At 39.0% G+C, this 14,774-nt stretch overlaps 1 protein-coding gene across 1 annotated transcript in view; it reads left to right on the top strand.

The window, feature by feature from the left end:
• The first annotated feature begins 260 nt into the window (after positions 1 to 260).
• The window catches only part of LOC116507394 (neurexin-1-beta-like), a 114,467-nt gene continuing 99,953 nt past the window's right edge, over positions 261 to 14,774 (top strand). Inside the window, exon 1 of the mRNA XM_032215491.1 lies at positions 261 to 557. Coding sequence (XP_032071382.1) covers positions 357 to 557 — 201 coding nt within the window. The 5' untranslated portion in view covers positions 261 to 356. The remainder of the gene's footprint in view (positions 558 to 14,774) is intronic.

The following is a 14,774-nucleotide window of genomic DNA, read 5'->3' as shown; positions in this document are numbered from 1 at the left end:
CAGTTCGCTTTTTTATCATCCTCACACACACCCAAAACAGAGCTAAGCAGTTATGCATATAAAACAGTTCTGCATTCCATAACACCTCATTAAAACTCATATGAAATATGAACAAATTTCCTTTCTTATACTTTATTATTCTCATCTTCCACTCCATAACCTGTTTAAATCATCCTCTTTAAGAGTGTAGTGTTCACAATCAACATTTTTTGCATGTATGTAATATTATTTTCACAGGGCGTCAGCTCACAATCTTCAATAGCCAAGCAACGATAAAAATTGGAGGCAAGGAACGAGGCCATCCATTTCAGGGTCAGCTTTCTGGACTCTACTACAATGGTTTGAAAGTCCTGAACATGGCTGCTGAGAATGATGCCAACATAGTGATAGAAGGGAATGTCAGACTCGTTGGTGAAGTGCCTTCCTCTATGACAACTGAGTCAACTGCCACTGCAATGCAATCAGAGATGTCCACCTCAGTCATGGAAACCACTACCACTCTGGCTACCAGCACAGCTAGAAGAGGAAAGCAGCCTACAAAAGAATCAATTGTTCAGGTTAGCCAACCGTGATTTCATTTTTAAATGTGTGGTTTTCTTTCTAGATTTTGAGCATATACTTGTCTTTAGTAGATGAAAAAAATCTTCATGAATCTTTAAGGTTATAGTCATCAGACTATGGATGCAACATTGACTTAAATGTTGTAGAAGGAAAGGCGTGTTGATGTATGGTATGCATGTTTCTGATGAAGTAAGTTATAGCTCATGGAAATGTATGCTTTTTAATATTTATTAGTCCAAAAGGTGTTTTTTAATAATTATTAGTATAGAAAGGTATTACTATATTCCTTCTGATTTTGGAATACACAGGCTGTAGCAAGTGCCTTCTCTGGGAGACCATCATATGATAACAGTGTGCCTGTGCCAATTCTCATAAAACCAGTTACCTTTTCCTTATATTAGCTTGAAAAAAAGCAGACAACACCAGGAATAAGGAATTTGTATCTTAAAACAGCAACTATGCTAAAATTAAGCATTTGGATTATTATACAGTAAGCATTACTTTAAAAAAGCAGAATTTTGACTTTTTCCATTTGAGCAAATTAATTATTTTGAATGTCTTAGTAATAAGGAATGATATTTCTACTTGCTCCTTGTTAAACTCAATTTATGCCTTATGCAGGACAACTGAATAAGATATTTCGCTAGTATGTCAGTTTAACGACCTGTCCAATCCTTAGTTGTCTCCCAGACTTTCCATTATTTATATTCTGAGTCTTTTCCAGCCTAGAAACTTAAAGTTTCTTGTATACTATATGTCCAAACATTCATAAAAATGAAATGTGGTTGTTATACAGATTGTAACAAAACGTAATGAAATTTCCAATCATGACGCAAGTGAGACTCTAGCTGCAATGTATTTGTATTACTTTACCAAACATATCTTGAATTTGGCTTAGTGGCCTTTGGATTTAGTTTAAAATTAGCTCAATTTTGTACCATTCCAGATTTCCAGTTCTTGTTATTGTGAGCTTAACCTACCATCTTAAGGTGATGCTTTGTAGAAATGGGACTGACCTGGGTGAGCTATTCATAAAATCATACTTGACTCTTAGCACATGTTGAGGTAATGTTGAGTTATCCAGGAAGCATCACTTTTAAGAGTATATAAAGTGAGGAGTGTTTGCAGTTAATCACATTCACTGTGAATCAGGCTGAATACAGCTTTCACAAATAGGGCATGCTCTAAAATGACTTATTCACCAGAATGTGTGCGAGTGAGGACTGGTAACATTATGTTGTGGTTTAGAATAATTCTACTTGGTCACTTCCAGCATACTATGTTCCACTTTTTCTCCCACAGATACTGAACATCATATGGTCAATATGCACACGTAACTCTTGTTGGACCATTTCTGTGAGAGAAATGATTTATTGCTTTACAGCAGTGTTTTTCAACCTTTTTTGTGCAAAGGCACACTTTTTTCATGAAAAAAATCACGAGGCACACCACCATTAGAAAATGTTAAATTTTTTTAACTCTGTGCCTATATTCAATATAGGCAGGTGTAAGGTGTTTTTCCCACGGCACACCTTACACTATGTCACGGCACACTAGTGTGCCACGGCACAGTGGTTGAAAAACACTGCTTTACAGTATGCTTTCTCTTCCTTGTAAAAAGTATTAGTTGTTTTATGTGAATGTCAGTGCTTCCTTCTCACTCTACCTTGCTATCATACCAGTTTTGAAATAATCCAAATAGATAAACAGAATAAATTATTTCTAGTTACAGAAAATTCTAGCACCTTACTGTCTTCTATAGAGCATTTGCATTTATATAATATGGTTTGACTTACTTCTTACATTGTTGTCATGAATTTGTCATTGGGACTCACCATCTGTATATATAACAATTACATCATTGTTGCGCCATCACGTATATCTATATTAATGTTATGCAATATAAATTGTAGTACTTGAAGTGGAACTGGCAGCTATCAGTATAAGAAGGTGAGTAGGAAAATATTTTAATTATCCAATTCTGAAAGTAATTTAAATCTGAAGGTTCAAATTTTGTTTTTTCATGAAGTCTAAGACAGGTGGCTTTTGGGTGAGCTAACTTTCATTTCATTCTGTATATTGCTTGTATCTTTGTACCAACAACAACTAGATAAGTTAGATTTATAAATAGTGTTTCCTTTTAAGAGTATGATTTCCAGGCTACCTAAGACAGGCAACAAAATTAAACAAAAACAAATGTTGTAGTGTGAAGCAATGGTGGGATTTTACTACCAGTTCTATGGACATGGCTTGGTGGGTGTGGCATAGCATGGTAGATGTGGCTTGGTGGGTGTGGCTTGGTGGGTGTGGCAGGAGAAGGATACTGCAAAATCTCCATTCCCACCCGATCAGCTGGACTCGGGAGGCACAGAATAGATGGGGGTGGGACCAGTCAGAGGTGGTATTTACCGGTTCTCTGCACCACTCAAAATTTCTGCTACCAGTTGTCCAGAACTGGTCAGAACCTGCTGAATACCACTTCTGAGGTGAAATATTCCAGTTCTAAACAATCAGGCAGAGCCAAGACCTTTGTAGAAGAGGTCATTATCTTTTTTCATCTTTTTTATTTTCCAGAAGATACCTTGCCTTATCCAGTCACTGATTTTGCAGTTATAACTGTCCTATCTTATTGCTATTCCAGTATAACTGTTACTATAATTTTATTTAATGGTAAATCAGTCATCTTTGGTTGTGCAAAGCCTTTAGGTAGTTGATGAGGTTTTAGTTACAAAGGGATTTGCACTCAGAAAATGATTTTGCTGCTAGTGTATTTGTTAGATGAAAACAAATGTTACTCCAAAGATGCTAATGCTAAAAAAATATTTGTCTTCAGTGTCAGCAGGTTTGGGGTTCCTGATTCTCCTTATCTAAAATATTTCCTTTATATATATATTTTTGCTGTTGTTTTTGTTCCTATGCTGAAATAATTACAACTTTAAAAAAGAGGCATAGTTGGCAAGTAGTATTAGGTAGTAGTCCATGCACCTAGCGTGCAAATTATATATCTATAAACCAAAATAGCAATAATACATTCTGGATTAGTGCGCTTGAGATTGTGATTTTATTTTATTTCAAAATGACCAGCTTAATTCTATGTAATAGCTGTTTTGCACCTGTCTTTCGCAGTACTCTTTTCAAATTTGGATATTGTCCCCTTTGTAAACAAATTACTAGTCTACATAGACAGATTACCTATCTAGAATCTCTAATCTGTGCTCTCCAAGCAGAAATTAGGTGTCCAATTCGGCCATTCCACACTATGGAGATGCCATGCTATCAGCCCCCTCTACCACAAAGATCCTGCAGGAGAAGAGCAATCTGGACAACAGTGGCATCTGGCAGGGTGAGAGCTGTGAACCATAAACACAAAACTTTTGCTGTGACCCAGCATAACAGATATAGCACCCTTGCTGACCTAAAACTTTTGCTGTGACCCAGCATAACAGATATAGCACCCTTGCTGACCTAACACTAAAGAGACAGGTCAAGGTAGTTGTGATAATGATGACTCAAATAAGCAGATCCAAAATGAAGAACTTTCTTTGGAAAGGCAAAACGGGGACCAAGGTATCACACATCAGTCGCACAAGAAGATCAAGGTATGTAAAAAGAGAAGTTACCTTCTGGTTGGTGATTCAATTATAAGGGATGTAAATTTAGGAAAGGATATAGAGATTTTAAAAGAGGTCAGGTGTCTGCCAGGTGCTACTGCCAGCAGAGACAAGAGGCGTATTCTTAAGATAGTCAAGAATGCAAGTAAGGACTGTGACGTTGATGCTATTATACATCTTGGCACAAATGATCTGTCCCAAAAAGATGTACTTTCTGTGAAGAATGATTTCCAGAGCTTGGGGTGTTGGGCCCAGCAGGAGCCGTTGGAGCTGCAAACAAACTCAGATAGCGAGGGGCCCTATGAGTCGGCTCTTGACGATGTGGAGGACCCTGGACAGGGTTCAGACTCTGAACAGGGACCAGAGAGGCTGATTGGTCACCAGGAGGCGCCTGAGGCATGGAGCAGCAGTGAAAGCCAAAAGGAGTGTGCCCATGACGTCAGGCGCTGGAGCAGTGGTGAAGACGTCAGGCCTTTGAACAGTGATCATGTTCAGAGGGAGTTGGTCCCGGACGCCAGGCAAAGGCGGGCAGATAAACGTGGAGAGCAACTACGCAGATACAAAAGATAATTGGACCCAGGTGGTTGTAATTAGGCTCCTCCCAAGAGAGTATATAAGGAGAGACTTTGGGAGGAGGCTGTTTGCAGGATTCAACTAATATACCAATGCTAGAGAAGCTCTCGTGTGTATTTCTTATCTTGGAAGTATGGATTGCTGTCAAAGTAGTCGGTGCGTTAATTTACTGTGAATAAATTGTCTAGCAGTAATCTTGTCTGCGTATGGAGGGGGAGTCAGAACATTGGGGTATGAACTTAGTAGTGTAGGTTGTAGGCTTATCTTTTCAGAGGTTTTACCAGTATATAAGAATAAAAAGGGAAGGGCCAGCATGTAGCAGAGTTTAATGTGTGGCTAAAGGAGTGATGTAAAAGGGAAGGCTTTGGTTTTATTAGTCATGATGCCTGCAGCTGGTCCAATGAAAAACTGTACAAAAGAGATTGTTTGCACCCATCCAAGAAAGGGACTGAATTACTTGGCATTAAATTCACAGATTTTCTGGATAAACATTTAAACTGAACAGTGGGGACAGAGAATTAATTGATACAGAACATTTATGTCCCCAGCAATCTAAAACTCATAGGGTTATCAGTGCATGTAACATAGATGTTTGTGTGGGTAAGATTATCACTCCTGCTGTCAAGCAAAACTAAGCATTTAATAGTGAATGCCATACCATGTGCAAGAATCATACAAGTGGCAAGAAAATAGGGGCAGTCAGGCATAACACAGGTTATGTAGACAGTAAACACAGGGTCAATCAAAATGGACTCAAATGTCTATACACCAATGCACAGAGTACAAGGAATAAACAGGGTGAATTAGAAATTCAAGTATATGAAGGCAATTACGATATTATTGCCATTACAGAAACTTGGTGGGATGAAACCCACAAATGGAACATACAGCTAGAAGGATTTAAATTATTTAAAAGAAATAGACCAAATAAAAGAGGAGGTGGAGTTGCACTATATATAAGAAATAACTACATCTCTACATAAATAGAGCACAACAATGATGAGAACTATCTTGAATGCATTTGGGTCAATATTAAAGGTTGGTGGGGATGACATTGCCATAGGTCTATACTACAGGCCACCCAACCAAGCAGAGGAAGTAGATGAACTTTTTGCTAGTCAGCTAACTAAGGTATGTAGGAAGCACACCACAATAGTAATGGGGAATTTTAACTACCCTGACATCAACTGGGAAACAAACTCTGCACCAAGTGGAAGATCCAACAGGTTCCTAACAAACCTAGCAGACAACTTTGTTTCTCAAAAATTAGAGAAGGGAACAAGGGGATCAGCCATATTAGACTTAATTTTCACTAACAGAGAGGAAATGATAGAAGGTATTGAAGCCATAGGAACCCTGGGGGCAAGAGACCATGCAATACTAGAAAAGATGTCCTGATTAGGGGACTGGAGGCTAAAACATATGAAGAATGGTTGCAGGAACTGGGTAGGACTAATTTAATGAAAATAAGGCCTAGGGGTGACATGATAGCAGTGTTCCAATATCTCAGAAGATGGAGTCAAACTATTCTCTGAAGCACCTGAGGGTAGAACAAGAAGCAATGGGTGGAATCTAATCAAGGAGAAAAGCAACTTAGAATTGAAGAGAAATTTCCTGAAAGTTAGAACAATTAATCAGTGGAACAGCTTGCCTCCAGAAGATGTGAATGCTCCAATACAGGAAGTCTTTAAGAAGATGTTGGATAGCCATTTGTCTGGAATGGTATAGGGTTTCATGCCTAGGCAGGGGGTTGGACTAGAAGACCTCAAAGGTCCCTTCCAACTCTGCTATTGTATTGTATTAAGTATCCTTTTTAGGCTATCAACAGAACTTGAAACATTATTTTTGTTTGCTTGGGGTTTTTTGTTTGTTTGTTTGTTAATGGCATTGGAAAGTTTTAATCACATTAGTGGGATTAAGAAGGAAAGTAAGTAAAGGTTTAGAGAAAGTGAATGGATATTGACAGCAATAGACCAGATGGGACCTTGGTCTGTAAGATGTGATGAGACTAAACCATGACTACTGGTATCAGTAATCTAAAGAAATCTTGCTTTAGTTTTTTCTAACTACCTGAGGAATAATTCACATGGAAACTCTGATTATGCTCAACTGTGTGGAAGAGAACTGATGATGATGAAGAGTCATTCTTACAGAGATGTGATCAACTAAGCAAGATATTCTGACAGTTAGTATGATTTGGAGAAGAACGAGAAGAGGGAGGATGAAAAATGGAAGGCTGCAAGAATTAGACTCTGGGAGACAAGTGGGGTATGGAGACTATAGCAAATAGCTTTGATAGAGAGTGGAAAGATCCATTATCAAGGCAGCAAAAAGATAAAGAGCCTATAGAATAAATAGATTCCTGAAAATGTCAAAGACAGCCTCCCCCCCACAACCCCCCCCCAATTCATATAATATATGAAAGGAAGAAAGGAAGCAAATCAAGACCTACACAATTCTGTTATTATAGGCATTATTATTAAGATTTAATTTTAGATCTATGCATTTCTGTTTCTTGATGGTCTATCATAAGGTAGAGAGCAAACTATGGTTATTTTGAGAATGTATAAAGATATAAGTGATTTAACTTAGTCTTGGTTTGGATCCACAGTTGAATGGGATAGTTACCCCTGCAGGCACTAGGGCAAGTTGAGGGCTTTGAAAAAAGATGGGAGTATAGAAAAAGGGACAATCATAGGGATTGGCAGAGAAAGAATAGCAAAAGGTGTGAGGTAATTCTCAGGGAAGAATGTTGAAAACCAATGCTCATTTACATTTCCTTGTCCTCAAACTGGAAGCCTTTGAACTCTGGATGATTTTGCTCAATGCCAAGTCTGCCTTTAATACATTTCCTCACATCCATGATTTTACTTATGAGTGAGAGAGCAAATCTGGCCTATATTACTAAAGGAGAAAGAAGAAGGTGTTCCCCTTTATAAGCTGGCATAGGAGAAGAAGGTAACAGTTGCCATCTGGGAATCTCTGATAGCATTTAGAGGCACTGTTCCATAGATAACTAGATGTGAAGCATTGTCTGTGTGGTTGGCTTCTGGGACAGGTTAGTTTTGTACCCGCTGATGAGGTCCAGCAACCTGGCAGTATCCCTGATTGGGGGGCTGGACCTCATCACAGGACTGGCTGTGAAGTTTCTCAGGCAAATAGTGCTGAGTGTCATCAGTTTGTCTTGTGATCAGACTGGCCCAGGAGTTAATAGCCACAATGGTTGTGTTTCAGACCATCAAAGGCTTAATTCATGTAGGAGGCCATACATTTGATATGGGTTTTGTTTTATGGCAGATGCAATGTTATGTGAGGATGAAGGATATAACACATATATACAACTTTGTTGTGGTCAGATCATATTCAGCTTTAAGTGAGGTTCACTAATGCCACCAACTCTCAACAGAGAGAATAGACCAACTTGATCAGTCCATCCCAGTTATCTCATGGAACAATGTAGTTTCCATAGGGCTGAGTTTTTTTATAACTTGTTGGCATCAAGAGGAAATTATATCCTTGCATAAATTTACATCTGAGCAGCCGCTCCCTATTGATCTTGGAGAGTTTCTTGAAGATGAAATAGCAAAGAAACCTAAAACAATGCTGGTGAAAAGTAAATTATATATGAGATTTGAAGTGGTTAAGAACTCATTTTTGAGTTCATATTGTGGTCATGAGCAGCAAAGCATAATATTTCTCTGTTCTTGATATATCTATAAAATACCCCCTCAGCATCTTTTAAAGTGATCCATACTTTAGTAGGGAAGGATGGGCTGGGATATATGTACAAAGCTACTCAGATCTGGGTGACTTCTGGCATCATCATGATAAGGTGAGTGAAACCATATTTTGTGATAATATTTGGGAAAAGTTTGAGCATTTAGTTCTGAAGTAGAAGGGTTCTTTATTACCAACATCTTGGGTATCAGGAAGCTGAATATTTGATGAAAACCTTCTTGGAAGTGACAGAATGCTGCTTCAGAATAAGAGCAGATCCTTGAGAGACGGTGTATTGCTTCCTGCCTTGAAGGAGGCAGTGTGCCCTCTTCAAGAAGTCATTGCTTAACCTAGATAAAGGGGATAATTATTGAACTGTGTCCAACCTTCCTTTGTGAATAATAATTGTTCAGGTGAGCATTTAGGTGAGATTGCAGGTTTTGAGGCACCTAGAAGAAGATTATCTGGATCCTTTTCAGTCTGGCTTCAACTTTAGGTCTGATACCAAGACCATACTGATTGGACTTGTGGATGGCATCTGGCATGACTAGGATAGAAAGTACAACCCTCCTGGTATTACTTTTTGTAGGCTTCTTTAACATCTATCATAGTAGATGTATGAATTGACTTTGAGGATTGAGAGTGTCAGTGCAATAATTCTCTACTTCCCTAATGAGGTGGATCATGTGACAGTGGGGATGCTGCAACAGTCATAAGTGTGAGAACCTGTTATCCCCAAAGAGAGTGGAAGATGTTCAGCATCTGGCAGGATGCAGTTAATTCCCTGTGTTAAACTCCTTTAAATGTTATCTTCATGACTAGTTCTGCTCTTTTGTTGTTTTGGACTATTTTTCTTCACGTGCCCTTGCTGCCTTCTCAGAAAGTGAATGATAAAAGGAAGACTCTTACCTTTTCTTTCAACATTCAATTAATTGATGCAATAGAGAAACGAGGCAATTGAATATTAACTGCTAATGAAAGATACTTAATGATGGTACAAGCAAATGTAAGTTTAAGGAGAAAATGAGCTGATAAAAAATAAATGATCTAATCAATTAGAGATTATTTGGTCCATTTGCAGAGTTATTGAATTCAATTAAAGATTACAATTCTCATTTTAAAAACATCATTTCAATCCCTTATGGTTACTTATTTAAAAACACATTTCAAAATGGAGTTAGACTTGTACTAAACATAGGTTTTCTTCAGCAGTGGTTCTCAGATGTGATGAATACAGTTAATCTGGTATGTATTAGAAGTGATCAAATACCTCTCATTCATCAGTCATATAAAGTCACACCACTTTTATTGACCTGGGCAAATGGCCAAAATGGAATTTCAAGACAATTGTTCCCTATGGCTGGTTTCTTTCTTTCATAGATGAGACTTGTGGAGACTTGCTATATCTGTATGTTAACCTGATCACTTTTGGGATTTACCACCTGCCCAGGCACAACCTCTGTGATACAGGATAGTCTGCTGTTTGGCCTGCACGTGGTACCAAATTCAATTTGGAACATTCTTTTGTGAGGCTGGAAACATATACAGCTTTAAACTGTGTGTGCCAGCAGCATTCATTACAGATAAGACAGATTTCTGTGGGCAAACTGCCTGAGTACAGAATAATTTCCCATACTTCTTGTGTTCCAATCCAAGATTGTATCCAGCTCCAAATTCTTTCCAATATCCTAATCTTGGATTATATCCCAGTCCCAATTGCCTTTCACATTTCTATCCTGCCTATCCTCCTCTTTTCAGCTCTTGTTGAGAAGTTTTCACGCAGAGATGTAATTTTCTGAAACAAATGACAATGGATTGAAAAAATTACTTAGAAACAACTCTGCTTACTTGAAATCATAATTCCTCCTCCAGACCTGGACAGTTTGTAACTTAACCAAATTCAATACTTCTCCATTCTATTTGATCCTTTTCTTGCAGGATACCTGACTTTTTGTAACCTTAGTAAAAAATCTAGCCCCCGTTACAATTTTCATAGACAGGGGAAGGTTGTCTGCTTTCATTTTGTCTGCTAAGATGTCTGCTGTCAATTTGTTTATCATATAATTGCCATATTTGAAAAAAAGTGGCCTCTTAGTAACTCACCCTAATTCCAGCAAGAAAAGTGGAAGGATTTGAAGTTATCTGGAAGATAAATTTGATATCTGAAAATATTTTCCTCATTTCTTCAGTGAAATTGATTGTTTAATCATGTCATATTTTAGGCTAAACGGTATGTCGTTTGCCGATTTAGCTTTAGAAAACATATATCTTTGATTTTTTGCTTAAAACCTTGGATTCTTTCTTGTATAATAATGCAGTTTGTTTTATTTAGTGTGTTTGTATATATATGTATGTAAGTGTGTTGTGTGTCTTTCTCTGTCTCCAAATAGTTACTCCCATGCAGAGATTTTTTATTTTATTTTATTTACCTGTTGCTGGTAGCCTGCTGTAGAAGACATACTCTAGAGGCCAACATGTAAAACATTCACAAACAGCAGCTGAGCCTGTGCCTTTATGTTTCAGGGTATGGCTGTTCTAAAGGCATTAGAGGGCAACTGCAGCAGCAATGAAAGAACACGTCTTTGAGCTAACATTCAAACGGAGCATGAGCAGAGAATTTGGGTATAGGGACACTCTCTTTAATTTTGCTATCATGCTTAGAATCAGTTTCTAAGAAAGTGGTACTGATATTCCCTCTATGCAGCAATAGTAAGTAGGCCATTAAGTAAGTTTGTTCATGGTGCTATATACCTGGGGTCCCTAACTCCTGGACCACGCACCAGTCGGTGGCCCAGGGGTGGGTTTCTCGCCCCATTCCAACCGGATTGGTTGGAACGAGGCCGGCGACGTCTTCATGCACGCGGCGCGTGCATGCGTACTAGCGTATGCGCGATGCTCCAACTGCTCCTGGAGGATCGCGCAGGCGCTGTATGCGTTCTGCGCATGCGTGGAAAGCGCAGAATTCGTAAAAACCGGGTAAGGAGCGGGCGTGGGTGTGCGGGCGCGCGCGGCCGCGGGGGGGGGGGGCTTCGCCGTTCCCGGAAGTTACTTACTTCCGGGTTCGGCGACCAACCGGATCGCAGGGACCGGTGCGAACCGGTCGAAACCCACCCCTGCTGTGGCCTGTTAAGGAACCGGGCTGCATAGCTGCAGGTGAGTGGTGGATGAGTGAGAGAAGCTTCATCTGTATTTGCAGCCATTCCCAGGCACTAGCATCACTGCCTCAGCTCTACCATCAGGCATTAAATTCTTATAGGAGTGAAACTCTACTGTAAATTGTGCATGTGAGGGATCTAGGTTGCACAAGCCCCCCCCCATGGGTCTGGGGAAAAATTGTCTTCCACTAAATTTGTCTTTTACCATTGTCTTTGACTCACATGGGAATATTCAGGTTAAAAAAGTGACCAAAGGCAAATATGCTCTGCAGTGCATAATAATACTTCTCCATCCCATTTTTAGCATTTATTTTACTTTTTTTTAAATGAAGGGAAGTTAGCATGGTGTAAGGCAGAGCCCCAGCTAAAACATAATCTTTATTTTCAGTAGAAACAGAAACGTCTGAATACTGTTTGTAGAAAATAAAACAACAGATGGCTGCTTTGCTTGTCTTATGATATATAGATGTTCAATACAGATTGCCCACATCTACCATGGCAACCATTTTGGAAGAGTGACCATAAAACATTCCCAATCTTCAACATGTCCCTACTAATCCCAAAAGATTAAAAAACCCTGAATTAGACATGGGAATGTTAATAAAAGGGTCACCATGTAGGGCAGGGGTGTCAAACACAATTTCATTGAGGGTTGGGTTTGACCTCGGTTTGGGCTGGGGTGGATGTGACCAGGGTGGGTGTGGCCAGCTTGGTGTCACTCATGTTGGTGGCACTTGTGGTGGCCCAAGCACTCTGCCAGCAAAACTGCAACCTCCACAAGTGAAAACGGAGCTTGGGAAGGCCACATGCGGCCTTAAGCTCTGTTTTCACTGGCAGAGGCACCACAAGCCAGTCATTTGCTGTTTCTAGAGCAGCCCCGTGAGCCAGATCTAAGCACCCTGTTGGCCAGATTCAGCCCCCTGGCCTTGAGCTTGACACCCCTGTATCAGTAGCATCAGTTCCACTAAAGTTAAATCTCAAATCTCCAATGAACTCACAGATTCAGTGAGGTTTACAAAGGGCAGAGTAGGAGGAGAAACCAAAATTGCAAAAGAATGAAAATGTAGAAAAAGAAATGATTCTGGGAAATATTACGGTATGCAAAATAAAATGATCTCTCTTTTCCACCAAAACCAATTTGTAGCAATCTTTTCCTAAAAGTTGGATTAAGAAATGGGTGTAGAATCTGTAGTCTTTGAAGAAGATTTCAGGTTTTAATTTGGATTTCTTCAGTCCAAATAAATCTGAGGGGACAAATAGAATCATGGCTGTTCTATCTAGGAGCCCAGGCCATCTAGAACTTAGTGCATATTTGTCCACATGAAAATTTCATTTGTTTCTCCAATAACCAATTTAAATAATTCTGTTTTATTTCAGTGAGTTGGAAACTTGCTGGTGGATTTGGGCATCCAGCAAAGTGAGTGATGCTGTTCTTTGCATGCATCAGAGCAGCTAACTTCCAAGAGGTATTAATCAAAAGCTAAGGCACAGGATGCTTGGATCAGCACCTTGCAACCTAATTAAAACCGAGCACATTAAATAAAGGAAAATGGAAATGGTTCTATTCTTAAACTGATGCATGAGCAGTAAGGTCGTTTTTACACGCGTTAGTGAATCTTCACATATTTTATAGTGACACATTTATAATGGAATCAGGGTCGTTATCTAGAAGAGAATATTATCCATTCCCCTGTTTTAATTATTAATAATGAAAATGATCTGTTACTAGGCTTATAATATCTTTCCTTATAAGCTTTTCAGTTAAGGTGCCCTCTGATGATTTCCCCGCACTGTGGGACAATAGGCATAACTTCATAAAGTGCTGAGTTTGCTCCTTGCATGAGTCCCATTGAACATAGGAAACTGTTCTACCTGCCAAAGTCCATCTAAGCTAGTATTGGCTCCTGCAGAGATAAATAAGACATATATGGTGAGACAGCCCTTAAATTTTTCTGGAGGGAGGGATGGGAGGTAGAATGGAAGAGCAAAACGATTAATCCTTTGATATTTCCCATTCAGCAAGATGAAATCTCTGCTACATTTTTAGACTGTGAATTGCCACTCGGATCTACTATGCCTAGTAGTGGTTCTCAGAATCTCCTCTCCCAAGACTTAACCACTTAGAGATAGAGAGACTGTACATCAGACATCACAAATCATGAGAGAAATGGCAAAGCTATTATCACTAGATTTGCACAGAAGATTTGAAACTGGAGATTGATAACAGTACGTGGGGGAAAAAAACTTGTTTGATTAGCTCTTTTATTATAGCATGATACATAGCCATGCTTAATAAAGCCTGGGGTGCAATATAGTCATAGCATGAGTCACTTAAATGTGTCTGTCCATAACTTGGTATAGCTGAAACTCTTCCTGTTGATTTAGTGATCTCTGCCATTAAGTCAAATGTGGCTAACTGAGAAGAGTTTTGAAAGCTTAAATTAGAAATTGAATGCAAATACATTGAAGGACAAATATTTTAGTATCATTATGCAAATTAAGCATGAGGGAGTGGTAAAATACAAAGACAGATGTAACTGGCCTTTAGAGCAACATCTCCCAATCAAATAGCATATACCTGGAACTTCTACTTTTTTATAAGCAGTTTAAGAAAAGTGCCTAAAAACTTCAACTTCCTTTAGGGAATATATTTCACCACAGAAGGAATGGGTTTTTTATTGTTTTGTTGTTGTTGTTTATTTGCATTTGCATTTGAACACATCAACCTTTGTCTCCATGCTCTCTTTGGCCACTGGATGGAGGTAGTTCACTAAAAGCTTCCAAACAAGTATTGCCAGAAATTACTTCACTTATTCACTCCATACTTTTGTATAGGAAGTATGCATTACTCCCAGGCTATGGTGTTGGATTTGAAAATTTGGGATGATTTCTTTGTTTGCTATTTTTTCTTCACTAATGGGTTTCTGAAAACAGTCAGTTGTGTCCATTTATTTCAGTTATCTCACACTTTTTCCCACCAAAGAGGTGGTTTTGGGCTGAGGGTTACTGATCAATGGTTGAATGTTACCTCTGCGAATTTATATACCCAGTACATAATAACAATGAAATATGCCCGGCAGGGCAAAATCTTTTCAGCCATGTATTTTAACACTGGCAAAAAGCAAAAATGGAACAGGAGCAATGTTCATTCAGCAAA

Source organism: Thamnophis elegans, chromosome 4 (genome assembly GCF_009769535.1).
Source record: "Thamnophis elegans isolate rThaEle1 chromosome 4, rThaEle1.pri, whole genome shotgun sequence".
NCBI classification, from domain to species: domain Eukaryota; kingdom Metazoa; phylum Chordata; class Lepidosauria; order Squamata; family Colubridae; genus Thamnophis; species Thamnophis elegans.
This window is presented reverse-complemented; position numbering and strand designations above follow the sequence as displayed.